The sequence below is a fragment of the Pan troglodytes genome, chromosome 12 (genome assembly GCF_028858775.2).
Source record: "Pan troglodytes isolate AG18354 chromosome 12, NHGRI_mPanTro3-v2.0_pri, whole genome shotgun sequence".
NCBI lineage: Eukaryota > Metazoa > Chordata > Mammalia > Primates > Hominidae > Pan > Pan troglodytes.
In genome coordinates, this window is record NC_072410.2 from 96202209 (window position 1) to 96218718 (window position 16510).

General features: G+C 49.1%; 1 protein-coding gene across 1 annotated transcript in view; it reads left to right on the forward strand.

Moving 5' to 3' along the window:
- Positions 1-14979: 14979 nt before the first annotated feature.
- CIB4 (calcium and integrin binding family member 4) overlaps positions 14980-16510 on the forward strand; it is a 62618-nt gene continuing 61087 nt past the window's right edge. The window contains exons 1-2 of the mRNA XM_001152689.5: positions 14980-15730; positions 16422-16456. Coding sequence (XP_001152689.2) covers positions 15677-15730; positions 16422-16456 — 89 coding nt within the window. The 5' untranslated portion in view covers positions 14980-15676. The remainder of the gene's footprint in view (positions 15731-16421; positions 16457-16510) is intronic.

The following is a 16510-nucleotide window of genomic DNA, read 5'->3' on the forward strand; positions in this document are numbered from 1 at the left end:
GCCATTCCTGAAGCTTAGTTGACTTGCCCTTTTACATAAGCCAATACATTTTTTTCTTGCTTAACTTACTTGGTTGGATTTTTCTCACTTAGGAGTGAGAGTCCTCACTAATAATTGCATGTTCTTCCCGACTGGCTCTTCCCTAGACTCAATATCCCAAATTCAGGCGGGCACGGTGGCTCATGCCTATAATCCCAGCACTTTGGGAGGCTGAGGCAGGCGGATCATGAAGTCAAGAGATCGAGACCATCCTGGCCAACATGGTGAAACCCCATCTCTACTAAAAATACAAAAATTAGCCAGGCATAGTGGCATGTGCCTGTAATCCCAGCTACTCAGGAGGCTGAGGCAGGAGAATCGCTTGAATCCAGGAGGCAGAGGTTGCAGTGAGCCAAGATTGTGCCACTGCACTCCAGCCTGGCAACAGAGTGAGACTCTATCTCAAAAAAAAAAAAAAAAAAAAAAAAAAAATCCCAAATTCATTTTACTTCTGAGATGGTTTCTAGATCCCTCTCCTCCCTGGTCATCCTCCTTTGGATGGAGATGCCCACACTAGTTCCCTGAGGAACCCTGCTTTCTTAGGCTTGTATTGCAGTAAAGTACATGATGGACTCTTCTCTGAAGAAATCGAGATATAAACTTGATACCTGTGGGCTGGATGTTGGTGAGGCCTTTTGAGGGCACCCTGGTCAGGGCCAGGCATGATTGGAAGTAGCTACACTTTTTTTTTAAATTTTAATTTTAATTTCAATAGTTATTGGGGTACGATTGGTTTGTGGTTACAAGGATAAATTCTTTAGTGGTGATTTCTGAGATTTTAGTTCACCCATCACCTGAGCAGTATACATTGTACCCAATTTGTACTCTTTTATCCCTCAAGTGCCCCTCCCAAGAAGTAGCTACACTTCTATAAAGAACAAAGCAAGCCAGGCATGGTGGCCCACACGTGTAATCTCAGCACTTTTAGAGGCTGAGGCAGGAGGATCACTTGAGGCCAGGAGTTTAAGACCAGCCTAGGCAATATAGTGAGACTCCGTCTCTGTTTTTAAAAAGAAGAAGAAAAAGAACAAAGCAACTTTTCTTGAACATGGGGATTTCTGAGGTCAGCGCCTTGAGCGACGTGTTTCTAAGTGGTAGGGAAAGGAATGTATCCTCATTTACAGCCAAAAGGATCCCAGGGCTGCCCTGAAATACTGAGGAAACCACTCAGTCATTTTAACTGGCTGCTAATGAGTTGATCCATAATTTAAAAGTGGCTTCAAAGCCACTTTTCTTGCTTTAAGAAACAACAAAAAGAAGGGGGCAGGGGAGACACAGAGTCAGACCTATCCTTATCTAAGCTGAGGTGGTTTGCGGGGGGCCAGGGTGGAGGGGGTGTGGGCGGTGGGTGCACACATGTGTGTGGGAAGCAGGGAAGAGCATGCCTATTTCCTGCCGGATCCTACAAGGGTTTCTATAATCACCTTCGTGAAGGTGACCTGAGGACCTGCCTTTGACAGAACAGACCTGGATTTAGACTCCTAGATGATGAATCTCCTCCTGCCCCATAGCAACTGCCCTGAACCTCCCCAAGTTCTGCTCTTCTTCTTGCTGATCACTTGGTAAGTTATGCACAAAACTAAAACCCAAGTGTCCGCCATTTTGGTGTTCTAAGCCCTATGGCCTTATAGGGCCACCTTGCTTTTCATCCAAGAGAAAATAGATCAAGCCCTCAACCCACAATAGAGGAAAACACAAGGTTTCCTGCGATAACTCTGGGGACCTTTTACTCTGATATCCTGTTTCTACTGAAATCCAGTCCTCTCTTCCTCCCTTCCCTCCTTCCTTCCCCCCTCCCTCGCTCCCTTCCCCTTCCTTCCTTCCTTCCTTCCTCCCTCCCTCCCTCCCTCCCTCCTTCCCTCCCTCCCTCAGCTGCTGTCATTTCTGCCTTGTATCAAGACAAATGTAAAACATAGATTGTTTTCCTTGATTTCCTCCAAGTAGCTCTAGCATAAGGCATATGAACCATGTTTTTCCTGTGTGTAATTGGGAGAGCTACGTTGCATTTTAGCACAGAAAACACCTTAAGGCTGATATTCCTTTGGCCGTGTCCTCTACCCACCTCCCCGCTCCCATGAGCCATTTTGCCTCCTTGAGGCCCAGCCTCCACCAGACTCATTCTCTCTCTCTCTCTCTCTGTCTCTCACACACACACACACACACACACACAGCCAGACTCCCATAGCATCCTTTTCCTCTCTCCTGTGGAGTAGTCAGCCCCCATCCCCCACCCCAGACTGCATCTGGGCCCATCTCTGTCTGCTTAGAAACCCGCTAAAGACCAGCTTTGAAATTACTTTTTCCTTTAACACTACCAAATTATCCGTCATAACTCCTTTCCCTAGCAGCCTCTACAGGCATGTAAAAATGCATCATCCTTTTGATATGAATTATACCACCCCCTTAGAAGGCAGAAGAAGCTAGAATAATTTTGCTGGTTGTTTAAATAGCAGCTTTTTCTTTTCTGTTGCTCAAGTTTAACTATAGCCCAGAGATGCTTCCATCAGCCCCACCTGCTTTGTTGGATAAATCTTACCCCACCTGGCTCTATCCTGCACTTGTCAGCACCTCCCTAGCCACACCCTACCTCCCCAGTACACGAGACTTCTCAAAATAGCCCAAGCCCTTATGTCCCCGTTCTGCCTCCCAAGCTGGAGTATCAGCCACAGGCTACCTTGAGCCATAAGAAGGCCCTCTTTTCCCTCCTCCAGGGAGATCTTAGGGCCCTGCTGCTTGTCTGGGGTCAGTCTCCCATGCCACACTGCTTCTGTGTGGCTGAGGGTCTCCCAGTGTGCGATTCAGACCCAGGGTCCCTAGCCCTGGCAAGTCCCCCGCACCTAGCCGAGCACCTGGCTCATGAGAAGCACTCCAGACACGTTCACCTGCCTCATCCGGAGTTGCACTGTGTCCTGGGCCCAGGGTGGAAGTAGTCAGACTGGAATTCAGTCTCTCAAGGGTTGCACAAACTACAGCCTGCTCCTTGGGCTGCCCCGTGGTTTCTGAGCAGGCAGCCTGCGGAAGAAAAAGAAGCCCGCTCTGAGAGGTGAGACACAGGCCAGTTCTGCTCTCAGCTCACTCCAAGTGCTGGACAACCTCTTTTCCCTACTTGGGCCTCTGTCTGTCATCTGAAAAAGGAGGGGCTGGATTCGATAAGGCCCAGAGAGCTACAGTGGAGTCCTGGGAAGGGGATGACCTTACCTCTGGTAGGAGTTCACTATGGTGCCTGGAGACAGGTGGCCCGCGAAGGCAGAGGCTGTGCTGCCTCAGCTGGAGGGATGAAGGCTGCACCAGCTCCTGGCCTGGGATGTCCAGGATGGTGGCCCCCTGGGGTGTGGCTGGGGTGCAGTGGGTGAGGCAGAGAGCCACTCAGGATGGGGCTGGAGAGACAGGCAGTTGCACGTAAGCCATAGCAAGGTATCAGTATTTTGTGGTAAGTGCCATGGAAAGCCATCAAAGAGGTTTTTGTGGGGGCCTGACATGATCTGATTTGTTTTTAAAGATCGTGCTGCCTTCGTGCAGAATGGACTAAAGAGAGGCCAGAGGAGAATCAGGGCCATGCAGGGGCAGGCGCATTGGTCCGAGTGGGAGAGCAGGGTGCCAGACGAGGGTAAATGGTGGGGATGGAGGTAGAAATGATCATTTTTGCAATCAATTCGGTGGGTAAGGATACTGGACAACCGGGGTCTCTTACCACCTAGTTTCCAGCAGTTTCACCACGACTCAGGTACCTCTATCTGTCTACATATAAGGCGGCTCAGATAGCCTCAGGAGGAAGGGTGGTCAGATGGGCTAGGGTTCCCAAACTTCACTGCTAACCTAAAAGGTGACTAAGGTGGGAGGCTTGTGTCTTCCTACCAGTGACTCCAGGAAGGATAGGAACTGATGGGAGCAGAGGTTGGGCTGCCTGTGCAAGGGGTTGGAGCTTGGCCACCCCCCTGCATCAGCACTGGGGGCGAACATCCCAAACGTCATCAGCCTCCAGGCCCAAAACTGGCCTTGCCTGCAGCCCTGTCCCTGCAGCAGTAAAGACTAGCTCCCGCTGGCCAATGAGCTGAGATTCAGGAACCCTCTCTTCTAGAGGTGCTTCAGACTCAGCTCGGTCCGCTCCAACTCCCAGAGGCCTTTGGGCTGATTTCCTGCTTCCGGCTCTGCTGGCCAGGGGTGGCTGATGGAGGCAACTCAGTTGATTGAGTTTGCCTGGCAGGCAGATTGGTGCTCTCTGGGAATGGGAATAGAGGCGGGATCCTGCGAGACAGAGGAAGAGGGAGAAGAGCAAATAGGGGCTTGGTGTGAGAGGGGTGGGCCATTTGCTAAATAAAATTTAAATCCTTGCCGTGGTGGCTGCCAAGAAGAGAGAAGTGACTGATGAAAACCATATGTCTCTAAGTAAGTGGAAAGACAAACCCTGCTTGGTGTGTGGAAGATGTTGCTGTTGGTCTCCCATGCAATGGAAAAATCTCCTGTTTTAAAGAATACAATGTTAAGAGGCACTCTGAGACAAACCACATTTCGCAATTAAGTAGTTTACAAGGTCAGTAAAAGAAGGACAAAACAAACCAGCTGAAAAGGTCTTGCTCAATAACAAAATTTGTTTAAAAGTTGAATCTTACAGTTCGAAACTGTAATATAGGCTCATCACATAGTTTTTAGAAAAAACAAATAGCCAAAAAGATGAAACTTTTGAGGGATGGAGAAGCAGATCAAAGTGCTTTAAGTACTGATACAGCTATTGTATCTCCTAATGTTTGAAAAAAAAGAGTAATTTTAAAAAAAACTTAAACTGTATCACTTTTTACTTTTTCTAAATTGACCCAGAGACAAACCAAAAGCAGAGACACAGACAAACGTAACTACTGTTCATTCCGTCTGCAGAACAGAATTCTAATTTCATTATCCAACATTCAAGTTCCAGCATAATGTGGTTCCAACTGTCCTTTTTTTGAATTTTCCTCCACGGAACACTGTTGCCCCTGTCCCTCTCCCCCACCGCCTCGCCCCGCCACACAATCCATCCTGTTTCAGGCTGCCACCGTGGGGCTTCCTGGTACACCTACTTCCCCCTGGGATGTCTTTCCTCCCAGCTGTATGGAAAAATGTTAGCCCTTCTTTAAGACTATTAATTTCCAAATTCTACCCATTCCACCGTAATTTCCATTTGATACTTTTGCATAGATTCCAGTTCTCCGGTGAAATTCTCCATCTTGTCATCTGTTTTCTTAACTATGTTAATCACACTTATTTTGAAGTCTGTGTCAGGGAGCTCCAGTATCTGGGTCACCTGCAGGGCTGTTTCTATGACGGAGATACTTTTTGGCTCCGACTGATGCTGTCCTTCATCATGGAGGATTTACTTCATTTTCCGGAAGGCAGTTAGAGAAGGGAAGGTCATTCGTAATCCAGGCTGCGGTTGAGTTGGTTTGAAGCTGTCAGGCTTTTTGAAGGCCGCTCTATTTCCAGCTCACCCTGCCTCCTGGTGTGTAACCCATCTGAGGTTCTCGCTGGAAGTCTGGCTTGTTCTTTAGGGCTCTTCCTCTTTGGTGGGCCTTCAATTCCAAGTCTGTCTTCCAAGCCCCATGAGACTGCCAAAAACTCTGCTCAGCTTCCCGGTCTCTTAGCCATGCTTCACTCCTTGGCTGGGTGCTGCTTACGGATCCGTGAATGCCTTCCAGAGAAAGGGGCCTTAGAAGCTAACCTCCACGTGCTTCTCTTCCCCAGACGTCTTGGCCCCCAGGTCTGCTTGTCTTGTAGTTTGAACTCCAAATTTATCTCCCAGCCCTTCGAAATTGCCAAAGTCTCCTACTCAAGTTCTCAGCTTCTTATCCACACTTTCTGCTTGGCTTTAGCCTCTTGGCCCCCATGCTGCTCATGAATCAGCAGATGCCTCAAGGGGAAGAGTGGCTCTGAGGCTACCCACAGGCTTCCCTTCCCCCGGGGACCCTGCCCTCTCCAGCCTGGCTGCCCTCAACAGACAGCTTTTGGACTTTATCCAGCTCATTCCTGGTGGGAGGACTGGCCTCTGAGGAGCTACTCTGACATTGCAGAAAGTGAAGTCTTCTATCCATCCGTTAGAATGTAAGCTCCGTGAGGGCAGGAACCATGTCTCTGCCACTGCTGAGCTCTCTGGCTGATCTCAATCATGGCTTTAAACATTCCTGGACATTCCTGAATGCCTGTCTGCAGCCCAGAGCTCTGTTCTGAGCCCCTAGCCCCACATATCTAAGTGCTCCCTTGTCGTCTCCATGCAGCTGCCACACAGATATCTCAAACTCAACACGTCCAAAATCTTGTTCTTCTACCCAGATCTGCATCTCCTCCCTTCATCCTGCTGCTTACGTCAGAAACCCCAGGGTCACCGTGACAATTCCTGCTCCCTCCCCTCCCACATCCAATCTCCCCGTGTTGCCGATTCCACCTTAAACATCACATGAAGTCATCCTCCCCTTCTTGAAGCCACAACCTTGTCCCCAAGACTGTGCCCTCATGTAGGTTACTCAGTAGTCCCCTCACGGTCCCCTAGAGCCATGCTGGCCTCCTTCCAACATGCTGGCCAGCCACCCTGTGGGCAGAATGATCCCTTGAACACAAAAATCGGATGATGTCATTTCTCCGCAGAACATCCTCCAACGACTTCCCACTGCTTTTAACAGAAAGCTTTGAAGATATACTTTCAAGGAGCCACTGGTCTGCCTGGGCTGCCCCAAGCCCCCTCCCAGTCTCTCCTGACTCTTGACCTTGAACACACTGCATCCACTGGGCCTTCTCTGTCCTGCCAGCACCAGGAGCTCCTTTGCCCAGGCCTTCACACGTGCCCTTCTCCTGCCAGGAAACACCCTCCCCCCATGTCTGCCTCTCTGCTGCTCATTCTGCAGGTCCCAGCTAAATGGCCCCTCCTTACGGGAGCTTCTTGGACGTCCATAATTGGTTAGGTGCCCCTGATAACTCACCATCACTGCATCCTCCACTCTGCTTATAGCGCCCAGCACAGTCTTCTTCGTTAATTGAGAGATCACTGCCTCGCTTTCTCCCCTACTAGACTCCAACCTCCCTGAGGCCAGGAACCGTGTCTGTCTTGGTCACCACTTTATCCCCAGCACTAGCAAATTACCCAGGGTACCTTAAAAGACTTGTAAATAATTTTTTGAATAAATGAATAAAAGATGGACAAGGACAGCAGATGGCCATACCCCAAGCCCCGGGCACCCAGCAGAAGGCCGTGCAGGGAGCACTTGGCAGTCAGGGCAGCTGGGAGAGGGCTTTTAGTTAGCAAGTGTCTGAGGGTGAGACTATGAAAATAAGCAATTGTATCTAATGCCGTCTTCTGCTGTCCAGGGAGCTGGCAGATCTGGGTTCCAGTCCCAGGTCTGGCACACATCATGACAAATAGCATTTTTATGATGCTTCACAGTTTACAAGGCATTTCCACAGATGGGATCGAATTAAACCGGCTCTGTGACCTCCAACAAGCAGCTCTGAGAGGCCCCTGGGGAATAAGGAGCCAGGGAGCCGGCTCCTGAGCCAGCTCTGCCGTCAGCTCCACATGCTGGTTGGTAAGGCTCTCCAGCCTGAGTCTCCTCATCTGTTAAACAAAGGGGTCCAACAAGATGACCTCTAAGGTTTGCCTATGACATTTTAGATTTAGAAATTCAGAACTACCCAAATCAGAAAGCAAGTTTTTGGAGTCCCCTTCTCAAATAGCTGCTCCCCACTTTCAGCATAAGTAGCAGGGCAGCGTCACCAGAGGCTCTTAACAGTACCGGGCTGACTTAGCCTTCGTGTGACTTTGTGTCACACCAAAGCAGAACCTGAAACCAGGGCTTTTTTTAATTTTTATTTTTTGAGATGGAGTTTTGCTCTTGTCACCCACGTTGGAGTGCAATGGTGCTATCTCGGCTCACTGCAACTTCCGCCTCCCAGGTTTAAGTGATTCTCGTGTCTCAGCCTCCCAAGTAGCTGAGACTACAGGCATGCACCACCATGCTTGACTAATTTTTGTATTTTTAGAAGAGACGAGGTTTCACCATGTTGGCCAGGCTGGTCTAGAACTCCTGACCTCGGGTGTTCTGCATGCCTGGGCCTCCCAAAATGCTGGGATTACAGGCGTGAGTCACTGCGCCCAGCCTGAAACCAGGGCTTTTGAGAGCTGACACCAGAGCAGGAGTGAGGGGCTGGGGAGGGAGAGGTGGGAAAGAGGAGAAGCCCAGGTGGGCGTCCAGGTGTGTCTAGGTCACCTCCAGGTGTCTAAAGGCCTTGACTCCACCAGAACCTGCTGAGAAGCCACAGAACCCCTCCAGAGCTGTCACCCAGAAATACAGGTGAGGGAGCTTCTCTACCAGCTCCCAGCCCCACTGGTTGAAGGTCAGTGTTGCTCTGAACTTCGGGGTTGTGTGTAACCATAGCCTGAGGGGTCTACTTGATACAGAAGGTTCTGAGGCAGAAAATGAGGCCTTGCAAGGCCTTGAGGCAACACCGGATCAGTGAGGGAAGAACTAGGTTCACAGGAACCTGTCCATGTAGCAGCACCTGAAATCAGGTGTCACCTGGAGCATCAGGGCATCTAATGCAAATTGCAAAAGGGCAGGATGGCTGCTGTCCAACCCTGCCCGAGAACCAGTGCTGGGATTTCCTCCCACACCCCCATCAATCCTCTGCTCTCTGAATGTCAAGGCCCCTCACCCGCTTTTCTGGGAGCTTTTTGGTGTCTCGTGTCATTGGAAATTGAGGATGCCTCTCTACCAGGGCAATTCAGATGGGGCTCAGCAAAGCCTTGGGACACAAGCAACTGTCACTCTGCTGGGCAGTCCCTGAGGACTGGATGCTGTGATGGGTGCCCTGCCCCACAATGAGGCAGTGCTGGTCCATGTGGCTCCTCCCCCTCCTCCCCTGGGCAGTGAGTAGTTCTCCCAGGGTTGGCAATGGTGATGCTCTTGGTACCGTCTGGAGACCCTCACTTAGGCTCCCTGGTGACATGGTGCTTCCTCCCTGTCTTTCTCATCTGTCCTTTTATTAACTTTAGACTCTGCTTCCCTCACCTTCCCCCCGATTCTTAAATATCTGATTTGTTAGTAAAAAAGGAGCGTAGGCTGCTTCTAGCTTTTTCCCTCACGCTCTAACAATTCTGCTTTTCCCCCAGGCAATGTGAATGGGAGACTAAAGAAAAAAAAAATGTCTCTCATGAGAAGATGGGGGAAAGAACACGAAGATTTAAATTTCAAGATATTGTTGCCACCTTCTCCACACTGCTGTGGGAGTCCGTGGCATCCCGTTTGACCCTAGGAAATGTACCCGGTGGGCTCTCCATCCTGGCCAGGACTTTGACAGGCCACTGCACTCTCAGGCCCTCTGCACCCCCTCCCTGGGGCATGTGGGAGCTTCTGGGTCCCTGCTTGGTGCCATCAGGCCAGGGAAGCCAGGCGCTCTGCCTCGGGCACTCCTGCCCTGCACCCTGCACCCTGCACCCTGCTGGAAATGGATAAGAGCATGAGGCAGGCTTCTAGAGATGTGCAGGCTCCCAAGACCCCTGCCCAGGGAGCTCAGGGATGTTCCTAAGCAGCCCCGCCCCATCCACCCCATCCCTGGATAGCTAGTGCAGGGCAATCTCACTTCCTCACTGCCTTCTTCAGCTCCTCTCTCCCCAAGACCAGCAGGGCAGCCCTGCCATCCTTTTTCTTCCTGTCTACTCAGGAGGCCCCCATAGAAATCAGGACCTGCTCCCCAAGGCCTGCTTCTTGCCACACAAAAGGAATTTAGAAAATCTTCCCTCCAGACAGAGCGTAGCTTTTCAGCCTGCTCGTTTGCTGGAAACTCAAATAAAAGTCTAACTGATGTTGGGAGCCGGGGAGCGACTTGCCTCAACAGGATCCACCTTTGTCCCCAGCACGGAACTACTGCAGTGGAGGAGCCCCCTGGGCTGCAAGACTCAGTCTGAGGAAATAGATTTGAAATAGTTTCAAATATATCCTCCCATGTACACATTCCTTTAATTGTACTTATGGTGAGGCACTGAGTTAGGACTTAACCCCTTGACATTTAAAAAATAGCTTTATTAAGATATAATTGACATATCATACAATTCACTTTTTAAAAGCATGCCACACAATGGTTTTTAGTGTATTCACAGCTGTACAACCATCACCGTCATCTAAGATCAGAATATTTTCACCTCCCCAGAAAGAAACTCCATGCCCATAAGCAGTCACCCCTGAGTCCCCTCACCCCCCAGCTCCCAGCAGCTACCAATCTACTTTCTGTCTCTATGGATTTGTCTATTTTGGACATTTCCTATAAATAGAATCCCACTATACATAGTCCTTTGTGACTGACTTCTTTCGCTTCACATAATGTTTTTAATATTTATTCGTTTTGTAGCGCGTATCAGTACTTCATTTCTTTTTATTGCCAAATAATATCCTACTGTATGGATATACTGCATTTCATTTAATCAGTAGATGGACATTTGGGCTGTTTCCACTTTGGGGCTATTATGAATAATGCTGCTATGAACACTCGTGTGAAGTTTTTGTGTGGACATTGTTTCCATGTCTCTTGAGGACATACTTGGGCGTGGAGTTGCTGGGTCCTACAGCAACTGCTTAAAACTGCAAGGAGCTGCCAAATTCTTTCCCAAAGCGGCCGCACCATCTGACATTCCCACCAGCAATGTATGAGGGTTTCGATTTCTCTGTATCTTCATCAGCACTTATTACTTGTTTTTTTTTTTTTTCCTGTTGTTGTTGTTTTGAGACAAGGTCTTGCTCTGTTGCCCAAGCTGGAGTGCAGTGGCACAATCTCAGCTCACTGCAACCTTTGCCTCCCGGGCTCAAGCGATCCTACCACCTCAGCCTCCCAAGTAGCTGGAGCTACAGGTGCGTGCCACCATGCCAGGGTAATCTTTGTATTTTTTGTAGAGACAGGGTTTCACTATGTTGCCCAGGCTGGTCTTGAACTCCTGGGCTCAAGAGACCCGCCTGTCTCAGCCTCCCAAAGTACTGGGATTACAGACATAAGCTGCCACGCCTGGCGCTTATTACTTGTTCTTTTGATTTTGACCATGCTGGTGGGTGTGAAGAGGTATCTCACTGTGCTTTTGATCTGCGTCTCCCTGATGGCTACTGATGTTGAGCTTCTTTTTATATGCTCATCGGCCATTCATGTATCTTCTTACATGTCTATTCAAATCTTTTGCCCATTTTTAAGTTGGCTTATTTGGCCTTTTATTGTTGAATTGTGAGAATTTTTTATATATTCTGAATGCAAGTTTCTTTTCAACTCTTCTTGAATTCTAAGAGACACCTAAATCAGGGTCGGAGCCGGGGTTGTAGTTTTACCGGTCTGTAAAACTGTAAGTTGCAAGGTGACAGAAGCCTTGCAAAGAATACATTCTGTTCCACACAGAGGGTTCCTGCAGAGGTGGACCCTGGAGGGGAAGGATGTAGAACTGCCCTTCCCCAGAACCTCCGCCCTCCTCAACTATACCCCTTTCAAAATCTCTGCTGAAGAGGAGTTTAAGGGATGTAATGGGCTAGAGATGGATAGAGAGGCAGGTTAGTTAGTGTATCAAAGGCAGAATCATATGGAGGGAGGATTTCTCTCTCTCTTTTTTAAAGAACACTAGCTTTTATTTCTGGGACAAATGAGATGGTACATAAAAAAGCATTTTGAAATTATAAAGGAATATGCAAATGTAAAGTGATATTCTTATTGTTAGTATTGTTATTGTAGGAACCAATGAAAACCCTCTCTGTGATGAAATGACAGAGCCTGCGGGGGTGCAGGGAAGGCAGGGGTTGGGGAGTTAGGGGGATGAAAGATCAAGGAGAGAGAAGGGTAGCAGAGTTTGCAAACCTTGGGGGGGTGTGTGTGAGTGAGAGAGATAGAGAGAGATTGAGAGAGAGAGAGACACAGAGAGAGAGATTCATGATTTCTGGCATATTTCTTTACCACCTGTATAATTATTTACTTAATATTTTTGAATAGGTTCCTATTTCTTTTAATTAAACAGATATGTTTATAGAGGAAACTTTAGATCACAGTAATAAATGGTAAACCTGCATCATTTTCAATATGGAAGATACCTTTATATAAACAAATATAATGAAAACCAGGGTTATTAAATTCTCGCTGGATCCCGTGGTCATCTGGGCCTGTGCAACTGGCCCTGACTTCTTAGCCTGGTTCACTCGTCCCCGTCACTCAGGTCTCTGCTCCGGTGCTTCCATGACCACCAGCACCTCCATTGTCACACCGTCTCTCCCCCGTTCCCTGCTTTCCTTCTTCCGCAGCACGTATGGCTGTCTAAGGGATGTGGGTGCACATATGCGCGTCTGGATCCGTGAGGGCAGGACATCATCTGTCTCATTCACCTCTGTCGGCACTACCTCGCTCAATGAATAGTGGTTGAGTCAGTAGCTTAAAGCTCTGGGCTCCAGGGCAGCTCTCTCTTTTGTTTTTGTTTTCTTTTTAGCAAGTGTCAGCCAGGTGTCAAAGTCACAACCAGCCAGTGCCAAGCTGCCACTTGCACCTCGATGTGATGAGGAGCACTGAGGCTGGAGAAGGAAGTGGCTTTCTGGGTGTGATCCTGCAGATCATCTGGCTTCCCCAAGTTTCCTGCCCCATGCTTTGGGAATCCACAGACCCACATCGTGCCCACTTATCAGCTGACTGACCCAAGAGCATCACTTCACCTCACCAGCCTCCGCCTTCCCTAGAGCAAAGAAGCAAGGACACCCTACTGCCCTCAATGAGCTGCTTGAGCCTGAAGGTAGACAGTTTACATGCACACACCTGGCAGATAGAAGCTGCTTAATCAACGATGGTAGAAGCTCAAAGGGGTTAGCAGAAGATGGGGTTTGACCACTGGCTTAGCCTGCAAAAGTCCTACCCTTCCTTCCAGGCCTAACTCTTTTTTTTTTTTTGAGATGGAATTTCACTCTTGTTGCCCAGGCTGGAGTGCAATGGCAAGATCTTGGCTCACTGCATCCTCTGCCTCCTGGGTTCAAGAGATTCTCCTGTCTCCGCCTCCTGAGTAGCTGGGATTACAGGTGCATGCCATCATGCCCGGCTAATTTTTGTATTTTTAGTAGAGATGGGGCTTCATCATATTGATCAGTCTGGTCTCGAACTCTTGACCTCAGGTGATCTGCCTGCCTCGGCCTCCAAAAGTGCTGGGATTACAGGCATGAGCCACCATGCCCGGCCCAGGCCCAACTTTTAAAAGTAGTAATATAATTTACCCTTATTTTTGTTTGTTTTGAAACAGGGTCTCACTCTGTCACCCCGGCTGGAGTACAGAGGCACGATCTTGGCTCACTGCAACCTCCACCTCCTGGGTTCAAGCGATTCTCATACCTCAACCTCCCCAGTAGCTGGGACTACAGACACACGCCACCACACCTGGCTAATTTTTGTATTTTTAGTAGAGATGGGATTTTGCCATGTTAGCCAGGCTGGTAATTTACCCTTTATTGAGAACTCAATACATAGCAGGTATCTTGCTAAATAAGAGCTTCACATACACCCATCATTTTATTTTATGCCTGCAATACTTATGAAGTAGGGATTTATCCCTTTTACAGATGAGGAAACTGAGGCTTACAGTATTTTATGACTTGCTTGAGGTGATGCAGTAAGAAGAGATGCTGCCAGGCCTTTCAGATTTCAGAGCCCATGTTCTTAACCACCGCATGATAACAGCAACTTAAATGCCACCACCTACATGAAAGCTTGGTGCCCAGCAAGCCTTTCCTCTTCTAAACACTCGTAACTCTGTACTCTTCCCCGTCTGTGACATCTGCCTCCATCTGCTTTAGTGTGTGTATATATGTGTGTGTGTGTGTATGTGTGTGTGTGTGTGGTGAGCACACATTTCTTTTTTTTTTTTTTCTTACTCCCTTAAAAGAGCATGAAGAGCATACGTTCCTTGAGGGTTGAAGTCATGTTCAGTCCTCTCTCTCCCAGGGTCAAGCCAAGTCCCTGGCACACTCTGGATATTCTACCTGTGTCTGGTGAGCAGATGAAGGAATGAGGGCCCCAGGTTTCCTTCTGCCAGGCTCTATCCCCATGGAGGACAGTCAAAGAAAAAGCAGGCAGTTGCACTTCAGAGATATAAATAAGCTTCATCAGAGAATCACCGGGATGTTTACTCAGGAGAGCATAGGGAAGATGTGTTCTAGAACAAGGAGACCAGCCTTTCACGACAAAGATGGGTGTGCAGACCCTCCTGGAGGCAGGGGAGGGAGTGATGGCTTCTGGAAGGCCCTCCTGGCCTGTGATGTTGATGCCTGCGCTGGACGTTGTCTCTGTCTGCCCATCCTGCTCCGCCCTGTTCTCTTCCCTGTAGGAGATCACAGAAAGAGGAGAGAGTGGGGCTGGGGTGGTGCTTCCAGGTGGGTGGTGCTGGGTCGGGTAGCAGCTCTTTGTTGGGCTCAGGAGTCTGTGTTATCCAGTTATCCATGTGACTTCCCTACACCCTGAACACACCTTTGTGGAGAGTCCTTTTTTTAGACCCTTTTCACATGATCCTGATTTGATGGTGCCCTTTGTTCCTGCAGAGACCCTGACTGATGGGGTGGAACGCCCTTTTCTGTACTTTTTGGGCCACTCCCTGAGGTTGGATCTATGCTGATATATTTCGGTATCCCCATGCCTGGCACAGTCCTGGGGTTGTGGTTCCTTGTTTATTTTTTATTTTGATTTGTTAGAGACAAGGTCTTGCTCTGTCACCCAGGCTGAAGTGCAGTGGTATGATCATCGCTCACTGCAGCCATGAACTCCTGGGCTCAAGCGATCCTCCTGCCTCAGCCTCCTGAGTAGCTGGGACTACAGGTGTGCTGGTGTGCACCTCTGCACCCGGCAGGTTGTAGGGTTTTTTTGTTTTTTTGAGACAGGGTCCTAGGCTGGAGTGCAGTGGTGCGATCTTGGCTCTCTGCAACCTCTACCTCCCAGGTTCAAGTGATTCTCCCATCGTAGCCTCTGGAGTCGCTGGGACTACAGGTCATGCCACCATGCCAGCTAATTTTTGTATTTTTTGGTAGAGACGGGGTTTCTGCATGTTGGCCAGGCTGGTAGCAAACGCCTCACCTCAAGTGATCCACCAGACTTGGCCTCCCAAAGTATTAGGATTAGAGGCGTGAGCCACCATGCCCAGCTAGGTTGTGGTTCAAATAACTAGCATTTATTGAGCACTTACTATGTTCCTGACATTATGCCCTGTATTCGTCAATCCTCACAACAATCCCATGATTATCATCCCCGCTTACAGATGAGGAAACTAAGACACACAGATATTGAAGAGCTTGTCCCAGGTTACAATGGGGTGGATCTGGGATTGGAGCCCAGGCTCTGTGACTCCTGAGCTGACAGTGTGACTCTCAGCCCTGTCTTTGGGCTGCCTTTCTGCTTGTTGTATGGGACTGATGCCTCTTAGCTTTGGGATTGAAAATAATTTGCTTCTTTGCTAACTCAGCAACTCAGGTGGAATGGGAATGAAAAGAATTTGTTTCTTTGCCAACTCAGTAACTCAGGTGGGATGGGCAGAAGGTGGAATGTAGGTCACCATGGCAACCGGATCAACAAGGTGCCCCAGCTGGCGAGTCCTTGAGGCTGAGGTTCTACTGCTGGCAGACAGAAAGGTGTGGTTGGCATGGGGCAATGCTTGAGGTACCAGATGCACTGGGAGGACCTGGAAGAGTATCAGGTGGGTAGATCGGGCTAGGGACTCTGGGCAGAGGTGGGAGCTTCCTAAAGCAGGTGGAATGAATGGGAAAATTCCTTCCTGATGCTCTAGCAGGGGTGTCCAATTTTTGGCTTCCCTGGGCCACATTGGAAGAAGAATTGTCTTGGGCCACACATAAAATACACTAACACTAATGCTTGCTGATGAGCTAAAAAAAAAATCACGAAAAAATCTGATAATGTTTTAAGAAAGTTTACAAATATGTGTTGGGACCCCATTCAAAGCTGTCCTGGGCTGCATGTGGCCTGCAGGCCGTGGGTTGGACAAGCTTGCTCTAGAGTTTACCAGGCGGGGTAGCGGTGGTCCCTCTCTTTGCTAAATCTGCATCCATGTGGCCCAGATGAGATCTCTAAGGTTACCTTCCTCCATCTGTCTCCTGCTCCAGAGCCCAGAGTTTCACTCTTGTCTCTGATCTCCTCTCCACATCTGTGCCAAAGCCCTCCTTCCTAGGGCTGTAAGAGACTGGGGGGTAAGAAAGAGCACCATTTCCTCTCCTGCTGCCACCTCAGGCATCCACCTCAACCTGGGGTTCCCCCAGCTGTGCAGCAAAAGAATGGGCATTTCCTCCCCAGCCTCTGAATTGTGCCACTCCCCAGGGGCCACAGCAGGGATGAATGGAGTGGACACGTCGCTTCTCTGTGATTTGTTGCAGGCCCTGACCTTCCTGACCAGAAATGAAATTCTATGGTGAGTAGAGGCCCCGCCCCTCTTTCCTTCTCCCAGCTCCTCCCTCTGAGCTGG